This window comes from Bubalus kerabau, chromosome 5 (genome assembly GCF_029407905.1).
Source record: "Bubalus kerabau isolate K-KA32 ecotype Philippines breed swamp buffalo chromosome 5, PCC_UOA_SB_1v2, whole genome shotgun sequence".
Classification (NCBI taxonomy): domain Eukaryota; kingdom Metazoa; phylum Chordata; class Mammalia; order Artiodactyla; family Bovidae; genus Bubalus; species Bubalus kerabau.
The window spans coordinates 73,262,501-73,277,083 of record NC_073628.1 but is presented as its reverse complement, the minus strand read 5'-3'; the positions used below and the strand labels follow the sequence as shown (position 1 = coordinate 73,277,083).

Here is a 14,583-nt window from a genome sequence, read left to right as displayed (position 1 = left end):
CGTGAACTTCCAGATGTTCAAGCTGGTTTTAGAAAAGGCAGAGGAACCAGAGATCAAATTGGCAACACCCACTGGATCATCAAAAAAGCAAGAGAGTTCCAGAAAAACATCTATTTCTGCTTTATTGACTATGCCAAATCCTTTGACTGTGTGGATCACAATAAACTGTGGAAAATTCTGAAAGAGATGGGAATACCAGACCACCTAACCTGCTGCTTGAGAAATTTGTATGCAGGTCAGGAAGCAACAGTTAGAACTGGACATGGAACAACAGACTGGTTCCAAATAGGAAAAGGAGTACATCAAGGCTGTATATTGTCACCCTCCTTATTTAACTTAAATGCAGAGTACATCATGAGAAACCCTGGGCTGGAAGAAGCACAAGCTAGAATCAAGATTGCCAGGAGAAATATCAATAACCTCAGATATGCAGATGACACCACCCTTATGGCAGAAAGAGAAGAGGAACTAAAAAGCCTCTTGATGAAGGTGAAAGAGGAGAGTGAAAAAGTTGGCTTAAAGCTCAACATTCAGAAAACTAAGATCATGGCATCTGGTCCCATCACTTCATGGGAAATAGATGGGGAAACAGTGGAAACAGTGTCAGACTATTTTTTGGGGCTCCAAAATCACTGCAGATGGTGACTGCAGCCATGAAATTAAAGGACGCTTACTCCTTGGAAGAAAAGTTATGACCAACCTAGACAGCATATTCAAAAGCTGAGACATTACTTTGCCAACAAAGGTCCGTCTAGTCAAGGCTATGGTTTTTCCTGTGGTCATGTATGGATCTGAGAGTTGGACTGTGAAGAAAGCTGAACGCCGAAGAATTGATGCTTTTAAACTGTGGTGTTGGAGAAGACTCTTGAGAGTCCCTTGGACTGCAAGGAGATCCAACCAGTCCATTCTAAAGGATATCAGCCCTGGGATTTCTTTGGAAGGAATGATGCTGAAGCTGAAACTCCAGTACTTTGGCCACCTCATGCGAAGAGTTGACTCATTGGAAAAGACTCTGATGCTGAGAGGGATTGGGGGCAGGAGGAGAAGGGGATGACAGAGGATGAGATGGTTGGATGGCATCACTGACTCGATGGATGTGAGTCTGAGTGAACTCCGGGAGATGGTGATGGACAGGGAGGCCTGGCGTGCTGCGATTCATGGGGTTGCAAAGAGTCGGACACGACTGAGTGACTGAATTAAACTGAACTGAAAGATTTTACTCTTAGAATATGCCATGCACTAAAGATGAAATGTGGTGTCCCACATCCCTGCCTAGGTCATAACTACTTTAGATAGATTCAGGAAGATGTGTATCTAAAAATTATTATTTTTTCTTTTTAATATTTTCAGCTATCTCACTTCTCCCTAGTTCCATGATCTTCCTTATACCAGTCTATTATATATGTCATTCTAGGTTAATTTTTCTAAGGAAGACTTTCATTATGCCCCTGGTTAGTACATGAAAATGTGAAAATGTCGATGGTTCTCCTTTGTATCATAAAATCCCAATTCCTTTGAACAGCATTCAAGGTCCTAACTTCCCTTTGAAGGCTTATTTCTATTAAACTTGAACCAATTACAACAACAAAAAAGAACAAAATACTGGTCTATTATTGGAGAAGGAAATGGCAACCCACTCCAGTGTTCTTGCCTGGAGAATCCCAGGGATGGGGGAGCCTGGTTGGCTGCCGTCTCTGGGGTTGCACAGAGTCGGACACGACTGAAGCGACTTAGCAGCAGCAGCAGCAGCAGGATATCTTAACTATACCTTGCACTTACTTGTTTCCACACATTGGTAAATATAGTTTCTCCACCAGGAACATCTTTCTGAGTCATTGCTTTTTGTTTCTTGTGGAAGAACCTATGGAAGACACAGCTTCCTTGCATGGAAGACTTGACTGCTCTGAAAAGCTTTTAGGACTCACTTTAGCCAGGGTGATTGTTCCCTGCTAGAAGCATCTGTACTTAACTGGTTATACCTTTTGTTGGGTATAAAGGTTTTGTGGCGCTTATTACTCATCTGTTAGATTGTTGTTTAATTAGATCTGTAGATACTATTTCTTTCTGTCTTTCAAAGTACCAAGCAAAGTACCTTTCAGGTAATTGACTCTCAATAAATATATGGTAATTTTTCATTAAGCTCAACCTAATTGCTTTTAGGGCTAGAGCGTGTTTATCAGTTCTTAATTTGAGTGGATTTCCCACATATTGTAGAAGAGAAAATTAGGCTGGAAATGGATAACAAGAGTAGTGGCAGTGATGTGATGAGATTGCCAGGTTCTACCCCTTAATTTCTCCTTGTATGACTTTGGGAAATAGCTTAGTTCCTCTAAGACTGTATTCTTTCATCTTCATAACAAGGAAACTGCTATGTTCTAAATTGTTCTAATTTCTTGGTGTTGTCAATTTTAACAGAAATAACTCATATAAACCATACAGCCTATTGTCTGACTCAAAGTAAGTGTTCAGTACATTTTTAAAAATAATAAAGTGTTTTATAATTTCAAAAATACTTCAGTTCAGTTCAGTTGCTCAGTCATGTCCAACTCTTTGTGACCCCATGGACTACAGCACACCAGGCTTCCCTGTCCATCACCAACTCCCAGAGTTTACTCAAACTCATGTGCATTGAATTGGTGATGCTGTCCAACCATCTTATCCTCTGTTGTCCCCCTCTCCTCCCACCTTCAATCTTTCCCAGCATCAGGGTCTTTTCCAATGAGTCAGTTCTTCACATCAGGTGGACAAAGTATTGGAGTTTCAACTTCAGCATCAGTCCTTCCAATGAATATTCAGGACTGATTTCCTTTAGGATAGACTGGTTGGATCTCTTTGCTGTCCAAGAGACTCTTAGGAGTCTTCTCAACCCCACAGTTAAAAAGTATCAATATTTTGGCACTCGGCTTTCTTTATAGTCCAACTCTCACATCCATACATGACTACTGGAAAAACCAAAGCTTTGACTAGATGAACATTTGTTGGCAAAGTAATGTCTCTGCTTTTTAATATGCTGTCTAGGTTGGTCATAGCTTTTCTTCCAAGGAGCAAGCATCTTTTAATGTCATGGCTGCAATCACCATCTGCAGTGACTTTGGAACCCTCCAAAAATAAAGCCTCTTACTATTTCCATTATTTCCCCATCTATTTCCCATTAGCTGATGGAACCAGATGCCATGATCTTAGTTTTCTGAATGTTGAGTTTTAAACCATTTTAAGAACTTAACATTTTACTTATCCCAAAGTTATTCATATGTGTCTTGTGCTGTAGTCAAAGAAGGAAAGTATCTTCTTAGACTTCATTTTAAAAGTCCAGTAGATTATATTCACTCATTTTTGTAACTCACATTGGGAATCTGAGGTCAATAAAAATTGTTGTGTTAAGAGATATTTTAGACTTATTGCTTATTAGTGTATGTTTTGGTAACTGAATTGTACAATGTTTCATATCATACCTAATTCTATTTACATCAAAATATTTGCTAATAAAAACAAGTTATGAAATCTGCTTGCCTATTATGATAAGAAATGGGATTTTTTTCAAATGATATTTCTTATCATCTACAAATTTACCAGGAAATTTAACTTTGTGTCCTTAACTCAATATTTCATAATAAATGGTCTTCAAAACAGATGAAATGTCTTGTTTTAAGCTCTTTTGATGGGGGACATATCTGAATTCTAGCTCTAAAACACAACAGTATCCCACTTCGGTCCTACCTTGAGATCTGACGGTAGCTGGTAAGACCTAGACCGAAAGGCAGAAAAGCCAGAGAGGTCAGCACCACTAGTCTGTTTTGTCCTCACAACATGTTGACCCCAACTTTCTGGGACAGGGAACTCATCTTGCTAGTTAGTACTCAACCAAGGCCTGATTGATCACTGACTGCATATAGTATGATCAGATGTGTGTTTTGAAAACTGCCCTTCTGTGTTATGAAGAATGAATTCTGTGGGAGCATGAATAATGCATCAAAACAGGAGATGTAAGAGACATGGGTTTGATTCCTGGGTTAAGATCCCCTGGAATGGGAAATGGCAACCCACTCCAGTATTCTTGCCTGGAGAATCAACGTGCACAGAGGAGCCTGCGGGTACAGTACATGGGGTCACAGAGAGTTGGACACGACTGACGTGACTTAACATACACACACTATTCTATTATGAGATGATGGCAGAGTGGACTAGATAGCCATGGATATGGAGATGGTGAAGGATCAATTTGGAATGTAAGATCTCCAGGACTGAGGATGGAGTTTGTGTGGTGGATGAAGTACAGAAGACTGTCTAAAATGATTTAAAAGGCAGACTGCATTGTTTTTCAATGTACATTGTTTTTATAATTGACCTTTTCGTCCTTTCTACAAATACTGTCTAATATAGGTTACCTATAGAATGCTGGGAAATTGTGTGTGTGTGAGAGAGAGAGAGAGAGAGAGAGAGAAAGAGAAAGAGAGAGCTCACGTCCATTGAGTCTGGACTTCAGTCTAATTTATCCCCAAAGTCAGGTTCATACAGGATAGTAAAAAAAGAGAGCAGTTAACTGTCACAAATCTCACTTAATTTCATTCTCAGCTCGTTTGCATTGTGCTCATCTGACTCTGAACCCTTGTCTCAGTGACTGTCTATTATTTCTTTATCCTTAGTTCCAAATGTCATGGTTATCTAGTTTCTCAGCAGATCTTGCTAGGGGTTGACTTGCTAGAGTCAGGTAGACAAAACAAAGAAGTTACATTTGAGAGGCTGTCACTGAGGGAGAATGGAGAACTCAAAATGGAGACACGGGCATGAATGAAATGTAGCCACTAAGTGATGCTAACAGGAAAAGCTGGCTAAGTGTCCTCCACCTACTCAGTCCTGGAGGGTATCACTGAATTAGTGAATATAGTCTCTGGTGTCCATAATGCACAGTTTGAATCCTCACAAAGTGATTCTCTTATATTCATTATAGCCTCTGTGAAAAGACAGGAAAGTGTGTAGTGCTTACTGGAAAGAATTCCTTCAAAAATGGTTAAGATTTTTAAGTTTGCACTTCATGGATGAGATTTAGTTATAATGAAAATTAACTCCTATAAAATATCTCATTTCCCAATATGTCAGACAAATGAGATATTATGCACATAATCCCAGCAGAAAAGAAATTCTCTGTTCCCCAATTATGTAAGAAAAGGGAAATATTGATTTGGGTACTTTCTATTTCAGTGTTGAAAAGCAGATCAAGTAGATAGCATTGCAGGGGTCTTAAAATTTCTTTAAGAGCTTCTGCAACATGTGATTTGCACATAAGTGCAATAGCATAAGTGATTTGTGCACCGGGTGCCCATTGCATAGAATGATTGCTTATCAGAGTGCCCGGCACATAATAATTTCTTGTCTTTTTTATTATTGGGCTTCCCAAGTGGTGCTAGTGGTAAAGAATCCATCTATCAATGCAGGAAACATAAGAGACACAGGTTCACTCCCTGGGTCAGGAAGATTGCCTGGAGGAGGGCATGGCAACCCATTCCAGTATTCCGGCCTGGAAAATCCCACAGAGAGAGGAGCCTGGTGGGCTGCGGTCTATAGGGTTGCAAAGAGTCGGACACACCTGAAGCAACTTAGCACACACACAGACATTATTATTAGTGTGATTTTTACCTGTATTTCTTCTCTTAAGCCATGTGCTAGTTGGTTTTTCACTATGTATCTCTCACGTCTTAATTTTAATTCACTCGTTCTTTTGTGTGTCAAGTATTAAATGACATTAGATGGTCACCTTAGAATAAAGGAGAGCAGATGCTGGCGATCTCACTGTTTTGTGGAGCCAGAGTGGTACATGAAATATTCTCAAAAACAAGCTGGATGTTTTCTTTCTTCCTGTTTCTACCCTCCTAGCAGTGCCTCCACTTGGTGAAGCTTTCTAGAAAGTCAGCCAGCAAGGGAGCTAAAAATGTATTGTGTTGGCTCTTGGGCTCAGTGTGCAGACCAGGCTCTAGAAGTGTGGACGTGTCAGCTGTCATCAGATGACTTAGGTGAATTACCAGTTGAGCTGTTCGGTCTCCATGCCTACCTTTCTACCTTCCACTGCTGATGATAATCACTGCCTGCTTCCACCCCAAATGGTGCTACCAAGTGTTGAACAAATGAATATGCTCTTACCCTCTGTCCCTATGGTCATATCTGGGTGGTATTAACTCCCCTTTCAGTTTAGATATATCCCACCTGGATATCCTATAACTTAAAACCTAAACTGTAAATGAACTTTCTTTATATAAATCAACAGAGAAGAGGAGGAGGGAAAATTAGTTATTATATATAAATTTCTATATAATAAGCAAGAAATTAAAAATGACATCTTCAATGCTTGTTTCTATAACTAGTTAAGGCCATGGTTGATATTTACAATTTCTTCCATTTGATGTCAGCCCCTAGCCACGATCAAGGGCCCCCACCCTGAAGGGAAACGTCAGTTCCGCTCAGAATTCATTAACCAAGCAGGTCCAGTTGTTTAGTCACTCGGTTGTGGTCCACTCTTTGCGACCCCAGGGACTGTCGCCCAACTAAACGTTTATTATTAAAAGCTCTATGTCCTTAGTGGTTGTGGCTTAAGTTGCTTTAGACTTCCAATCGTCACATGATTGGATCTGTCAGACAGAGGGGTGCCCTTGAGAAAGTCCAGGATGTCAGCATGTGGAAGGAAGCTAATTCCTCCTCCCTCATAGTAACTTTTTCTTTGCATGTTGTTATGGTTTCACAAAGATCCCAAGTTTCCAGGTAATATTCTTGTTTCTAATTTACTGGTACCTTGGTGTCCCATGATGTAAGCGTTCCTTTTTGTGAGTAGAGAAAGCACAAATAGTTTGGAGAGCATATTAACTATAATATTGGAAGGAAACATGCTGACTAAAAAGTTAACAGAAATAATTCATGTAAAGCATACAACCTTTTGTCTGACTCAACGTAAGTGTTCAGTACATTTTTAATAATAAAGTGTTTTATAATTTCAAAAATACTTACATGGCATTTTAAAAAATGATATAAGAAATGATCTTAAGAGAGATTCTCACATTTTCTCACTATGGAAAAACCAGCATCAAATACTGGTCCCTAGTTCAAAGCAGTTAAAACGTCCTACAGGGATTCCAGATCCACAGGGAGACTCAGCTTGGGCTGTAATGTATATTTCCAAAGGCCATTTCTGCAATTTCCCAGGCTATGGGTTAATGAGATATAAGATGGGTCACTTCCATAATATTAATTCACTTCCCCTTTTCTTTTATTATAAACTGATTTCTTAATCAAAAGCAACATTGTAAGGGATATTGTGACAACAGGCACAGCATTTCATAAGTTCACAGATGATGGTGCTGCCAGAACATTGTGAAGGTTCTAGAAATGAGCAACTCCCACCCAGGAGAGCAGGACACTTATGATGTCTTCTGGTGTTATGATTGCCTGAGTGATGCTGTCCCTGATACAATGATGAATGAGGGCTTGATCTACTTTTAAGACATTCAGAAGACCAGATCTGTTGTTCATAAAACTGAGAGTCAGTTCTCCAGGAAGACAGCTCTCAAGGACTCTCTTGATGACATTTGATTTTGCTAGTCTTCTATTGCAAAACTCATTCCTTTTCAAAATACTGTTTTGAGCTATCCTATAATATCAACCTTTTAGAGAGTTTTTTTTTTTAATATTTCAGGTATCTAGGTATCCTTTTCTCCCTATAGTGTTAAATTTTCATTCTGTTTGGATGCTGGTACTATTGCTATGCTGCATATAAGTTAATTTATTCATTTAGTCAATATTTTTTAAGTGCCTACTTCCCAGATGGTGCTAGTGATAAAGAACCTTCCTTGCAATGCAGGAGATGCTGGAGACACAGATTTGATCCCTGGGTAGGGAAGATCTCCTGAAGAAGGGCACAGGAACCCACTCCAGTATTTTTGCCCGGGAAATCCCATGAACAGAGGAGCCTGGTGGGCTACAGTCCGTGGGGTTGCAAAGAGTCAGACATGACTGATGCAGCGTAGCATAAACAATGTTTTAGGCACAGTGCTAAGCTCTAGAAACATACAGGTGAGGAAGTCAAGATTACCTTGGGGAGCCTATAGCCCATTGGAGATGTCAGGCAATTACATAAGGAATAATAATACTAATAATGTGAGAAGGCGAGATAATTCTTCAAGGGCAAACTCAGGAGGCCACTGTGAAATTAATTTACCTCTGAAAGACATTCTAATTTAGCATGTAAGCAAAGTTCTGTTTCTTAACATGTGATGTTTAATGAGTGGGGATATTTCCAGTGAGCAAAGATCCCTAACCTCCTTTTATTTTTTTTAATATAAATTTATTTATTTTAATTGGAGGTTATTTACTTTACAATATTGTATTGGTTTTGCCATACATCAACATGAATCCGCCACAGGTATACATGTGTTCCCCATCCTCAACCCCCCTCCCTCCACCCTCCCCGTACCATCCCTCAAGAAGGTGCACCATCCCACCCAATGCACATTGGAATGGAAGAAATCAAATGATTATATTCTTTAGCCCTGCAGTCTCTCAAATCTCTGTTAGTTGATGTCATGAAAGTACGCGTAACTTCTAAAACAAATTTGAGTTGATCATTAAATCTTGCAAATCATAGCTTCTCTACCCTGTACATGAGTGTCTCATGAATGGATCTGTGAAAGTGCATGGGGTTTACATTTAGGTGATTCAGTGTTGTAATTGAGAGCATGGGCTCTGGAGCCAGATTCAAATCCTGATTCCCATATTTGCCAGCTCTGTGACCTTGAGCAAGTTACCTAAGTTATCTGTACCTGACTTGGCTCATCTATGAAATAGTGATGATAATACTGCACTTATTATAGTAGTACTGTGAGGAGAGAGTTAAAAAAGAGGATGTACTTGGAACACTGCCTGGTATATCCTGAGTCACACATAATGCATTACCAAACAGGGTTATTGGACTTCTAAAGCACGTCTATCAGGATATCATTTTAGAAAACAATGCAAATTGTAAATGTACTTACGTTATTCATTTCTGATATGGAACACCAATGGCAGCAGTTAACATGATGCAATAGAAAGCTTCCTATACTGGGACTCGGTTTCTATTTGTACCTCTATACTAATTAGCTTAACAACTTGAGATTCAAGAGTTTAAAGCCTGTTTTATCCTTTGGAAAGAGATAGGATTTAGACTAAGGGAGAGACTGTGATTCCATGCAATTAGAAATTGCATCAAGAAGTGCATGCTTCTTTTAAGACCTTCTTTGCTATTGTCTAACAATCATACTAAAAGACAATTATTATTGCCTTCCCAGGTGTTATCACAAGTTACGGGCTGTATCTCGATGGTATATTAATTCACAACTCCTCAGAACTCAGTTGTCATGCTTCTGGATTCGCTCCTTGGAGTTTGCATTCCTTCAGGGTCCAAGCCTGCACGGCCAGAGGTTGTGCTCTGGGCCCACTGGTGAGTGTGGCAATTTACATCCCGGGTATGTACTAAATGTCAGATGACAATGAATAGGCGACTCTCCACAGCTAGCCTTTCAAGTAGGAGGGGAGATGTTCTTTTTATAAAATTTCATTTAAGAGTTAGTAGGATTTTATACTCAACATAAATTTTAAGATTGCACATAGGTCTAGTGAAGGACAAAATCTACATTTTATTGAAATTTCGAAAGGTAGGTTGACCAGGCAGGCTTGCCTAATATAGTGACATATTTAAAGTGGATGCTTTTCTTCCTAGTAAGAGGTAAGTGTCTGATTAAAAAGTGAAAATAATTGAAAGGCTCTAACTGTCACAGTATGGCAACACTGCTCCCCAACAAGTATGTTAATCAATTAAAAGATTGAGTTTGCCTCATCCATTAGAATTATACATTTTAATTTTATTAGTGTGATATATTCATAAGAACAGTATTTAAAATGTCATTAATATCAGCTTTTGAGATCCACATTTCAGAAATCTTTATCTATCTATATTTCAATAGTAGTTAAAAGATTGACAAAATTTTGCTTTTTATTACTGGTATAATTTCCAGCACCCAATTAATTGTATGTAATTCTCATAGACCAGCATGACATTCTTCAGTCTCAAAACATCACCTTTTACTCTTGTGCATAATTCTTGATCAATTAGACTTAGCTTCTTTTAAGGGAAATACTCATTCATTTTCGATATTTTTTGGCTATATTTGCTAATGGCCTATCATTTTAATGTGCTCTGTCTTCACTGAAGAGTGTATTGTATAAATATTACCCTTCAAAAACAGCTCTACCATTTAAATTTTTGCTTCCTTAGTTTTGATCACACCTCCCCTTTTGCTTCAGAGATTGGTGGCTTTCCAAGCTGCTAACATCATCTATCAGTGGAGCTGAGCTGTAGTCTTTATTGCCATTAAGTATTTCATAGCCTAGACCCCTCTGACGGTTACTTACTCTTAAAAGCAGGAATGGCAATAGGCCAGCCTTTCTTCTCCATTCAAAAAAAGAAAAAGAAACAAAAGAACATTTGCCGTGAGCTTGAAAGTGAGGTTTTTTCAAAAAAAATAAACTGCAGGTTGTGGTCCCAGCTACTAAACTGGGTCCCACTCTGCCTCCTGGGGTTCTGGTCACTGTAGACAAGGGGGACACAGTTATCGATCTGTGTCTTGTGCAGATAGTAGGTGATGTTGACCTGAAGGAATCAAAGGCAAAAACCCCGATAGAAAGGGGGAAACGGAATTGGATTGTAAAACCCTGCTCTCCAAAGCCTCACGCATTGTAGACTCAGTCTTAGCTTAAAGCACAGAGTTATTTTCTCCCCTTGGTCCTCTTCTTTACCCTGTGCTCAGTATGCAAACACTTTTCCCAAGTCAATGATCCACCTCTAGTCACTGGGATGGAATAGCAATGTCTTTATTCAGAACAAGTCAACTCGGTGCTGCCAAGAAGTTAAAACCCATGGTCTTCAATTGATTTCTAATTTTTTTTTTTTTACCAATTATAATATATATTATGCCCATAAGAGATCCCATATTTGAGTACTTTAGATAGCCCTGGATATCTATCACAATCAAAAAAGATATTACAGATTCAACTCTTGTCAATGGTTTTTTTCAATGTGTTGCTGATTTAAGAAATGTAGGAATCACATCTTAAAAGCCAGACTTTCCTATCATTAAATTATACACACACACACACACACACACATTCAATTCAGGTCAGTTGCTCAGTTGTGTCCAACTCTTTGCGGCCCCATGGACTGTAGCATGCCGGGCTTCCCTGTCCATCACCAACTCCCAGAGCTTGCTCAGACTCATGTCCATCAAGTCAGTGATGCCATCCAACCATCTCATCCTCTGTCATGGTCTTCTCCTCCTGCCTTCAATCTTATCCAGAATCAGGGTCTTTTCCAATGAGTCAGTTCTTCACATCAGGTGGCCAAAGTCTTTATATGTATACACACACACACACACACACACACACACACATATACACACACATAATATGGCTAAATTTTGTTGAATATCACATATATCATCATGTTTGTGCTCAGTTATGTCCAACTCTTTGCAAGCCCATGGACTGTAGCCTGCTAGGTTTCTCTGTCCATAGAATTTTCCAGGCAAGAATACTGGAGGGGGTTTGCGAATTCCTACTGCAGGGGTATCATTAATTATATATATACATATGTTATCATATATACATTTTGTATGCTGCTGCTACTGCTGCTAAGTCGCTTCAGTCGTGTCCGACTCTGTGCGACCCCAGAGACGTCGGCCCACCAGTCTCCGCCATCCCTGGGATTCTCCAGGCAGGAACACTGGAGTGGGTTGCCGTTTCCTTCTCCAATGCATGAAAGTGAAAAGTGAAAGTGAAGTCGCTCAGTCGTGTTCGACTCCTAGGGACCCCATGGACTGCAGCCCACCAGGTTCCTCCGTCCATGGGATTTTCCAGGCAAGAGTACTGGAGTGGGTTGCCATTGCCTTCTCCGATATATATTGTATACTTATCACTTAAAAGTATTCTTTATCTAAAGGCCACTGTTGTAACAAATATTTCATTGAAACAAAAAAGTTATGATTTTTATTTTTAAATCTTTCAAATCCAACATTAAGTTTTCTAAAGAGTCAAACTTTTGTTCACCTAACAACGTTTCTTAATAATAACTCTTGGTTTTTAGAAACAGAGGACTGTTTCACATCTCTTACATATTTAATGTCATTGTTTTTCATGCACTTAGGGAAATACCATTCAGTGTTTCCTATGACAAATATGCTTAATAGTGTTAAATGTAGTCTGGTTCACCCTCAAAATTTTCAATGTTGCTCATGTAATAAACAAAAAACAGTTTAAAAGTATGACAAATTTGATAAAATAGAATATTTTAAAAATAAAATACATAAATTACATATCCTTATCGTCTTAATGTAGTATTATGTGCTCAGTCACTTCAGCCGTGTCCAACTCTTTGTGACCCTGTAGCCCACCAGGCTCCTCTATCCATGGGATTTCCCAGGCAAGAATCCTGGAGTGGGTTGCCATGAATATATACGTGGTAATCTTCCCGATGCAGGGATGGAACCCATGTCTTCTGTGTCTTCTGTATTGCAGGTAGATTCTTTACCACTGAGCCGGCTCGATATGTTTTGTGCCTAACCAAGTTTATTCCCTGATATTTGTTATTTAGAAGAAAGTATTCTGTACCATCTGGGGAAAAAAAAATATTTCTGTGTAGTTTGTTCAGTTCTTGTTCATTTATACAATGTATTTGGCTTTTAAAGAAATTCCAGTGTAAAAGGCAATTTACAATGCCTTTGATTAAAATTTTAAGATGCTAATATGCATTGTCAAATTAAATCCAGCAACTGAGGTTTCATAAATATGTGAAATAACAAAAAAATTAACAGAAAATACAACAGGGAAGAACTTTTTAAATGCTTTCCTTTTTTCAATTATATTGTTGAATTGCAATTAGAAAGAAACTCTTAACATTTTGTGTTTCTACAATAAAATGCAATGAATTTGTCCATAGGAAGATCACTTTGCTGTTTTTTTTCTCTTGTCCACTGTTGGGTAACACTGGTAGAGTCTAAGATGGGAAATTTCATGGCTGTATTTGGCCTTGGAACACACACTGGATTCAGTTCTCCAAGGACCTTCTTAAGGATGAAGTGTGAAACTATAGGTCACAGCTGTGTAATATGGTTATAAAGCTGCCTTGGTTTCTTGGTGATGGCATGTTACACAGATAAACACACCCAACACACATGTAATACATATACAGATTTCTGATACATTGTAAGAGTTTTATTAAGGATAAAATTTTTGTTAAAATGTTTGTTTTCCTTGCACAGTTCTCAATTTTTTTTTTCTGTGTCAGGGGAAGTTTTCAGGTGAAAACCAACTTAACCTTCATTTTGATATTTGGCAAAACTAATGCAATTATGTAAAGTTTAAAAATAAAAAAAAATAAAAAAAAAACTTCAGAATGGCCTTTCTTAGCATTTTCTTAAGGCAAGGTTGATAAACAAAGTGTAAATTAAAAAAAAGTCAGAGCAAAAGAGTCCAACTGCCAAATTTAATATAGAGTGAAGTACTGAAATATTTATTCATATACATAAGGAGATTTTAAAACTATATTTTTATTTTGAATTAACTAGATATTTGAGAATAATGTAATTATCTGGATTTGCACTTAATTCTTCAACTTTTTGAGTTTTAATTTATCAGGAACACTTTAAAATCACTTTCTATGCAATAATTTGAACTATATACATAGACATTATGAAACCAATTGCTTTGTTATGAAATATTAAAAGGATGAGTTGATATTTTTCCAGTCAAGTTTCTTTATCATTTTTCATACATAGCTATTAGACTAAAAAAATGAGTAGGAGTTATAGATCTAAAGAACCCCATAGCCTTTCTCAGATGAAAATAAAACATGTCATGACCTCATACTTATTAAAAATTAACACTCTGTCTTTTCCACATTTATTTTCATAATTGGGAAAGTGTATTCGCCCTAACAAATGAAGGCTACATAATTGAGAATATTTGCCTGCCTAAGGATTTCATGTTTGATCACCTTCTTGTGAGGCATGAGCCTGTATTTTAAGAATAAGGTCAAAAGTATCAACATATTCAATATGTCTGAAAAGGCCAGATGTTCATGAGGGATGCTTATGAGCTCATGGTGATTCATTAACAAATTTAAGCCAATTATTAAATGATGGTAAAATACCCTAAACCCCTTTCTAGTTTCTTTCCCACTTCATCTTCCTCTGTTCTCTTGGTTATTTTTCTTATTTTGCTATTAAAATCTTTCTGGCCCCTGTGCAGTAAAGGATTATGTTTGAATCCTTCTCTTCAAATAATTCACTTTTTGTTCTTCTCATATACATTCATTACCATTATATTAATGAAATTTCAGCTTTTGTGATTATACTTTAGGGATAGATTCACTCAGGTACATTTATCTCCTGATGTCTGGCATGGTGCCATTTGCACATACCTGGTAGTAACACAGCTCAGAAAAGTGAGTATGTGTGTGTCTGTGAAGATGCTTGATGTGGCCTTTGACAATGCCCAGCAGTCTATTACTCC

General features: G+C 38.1%; 1 protein-coding gene across 16 annotated transcripts in view; it reads left to right on the top strand.

Annotated features, from left to right (window-relative positions):
• USH2A (usherin) overlaps nucleotides 1-14,583 on the top strand; it is a 1,013,951-nt gene that overhangs the window by 605,863 nt on the left and 393,505 nt on the right. For all 16 annotated transcript variants that reach the window (XM_055581875.1, XM_055581867.1, XM_055581860.1 and 13 more), the window contains one exon: nucleotides 9,309-9,460. In XM_055581875.1, the coding sequence (XP_055437850.1) occupies nucleotides 9,309-9,460 (152 nt within the window). The remainder of the gene's footprint in view (nucleotides 1-9,308; nucleotides 9,461-14,583) is intronic.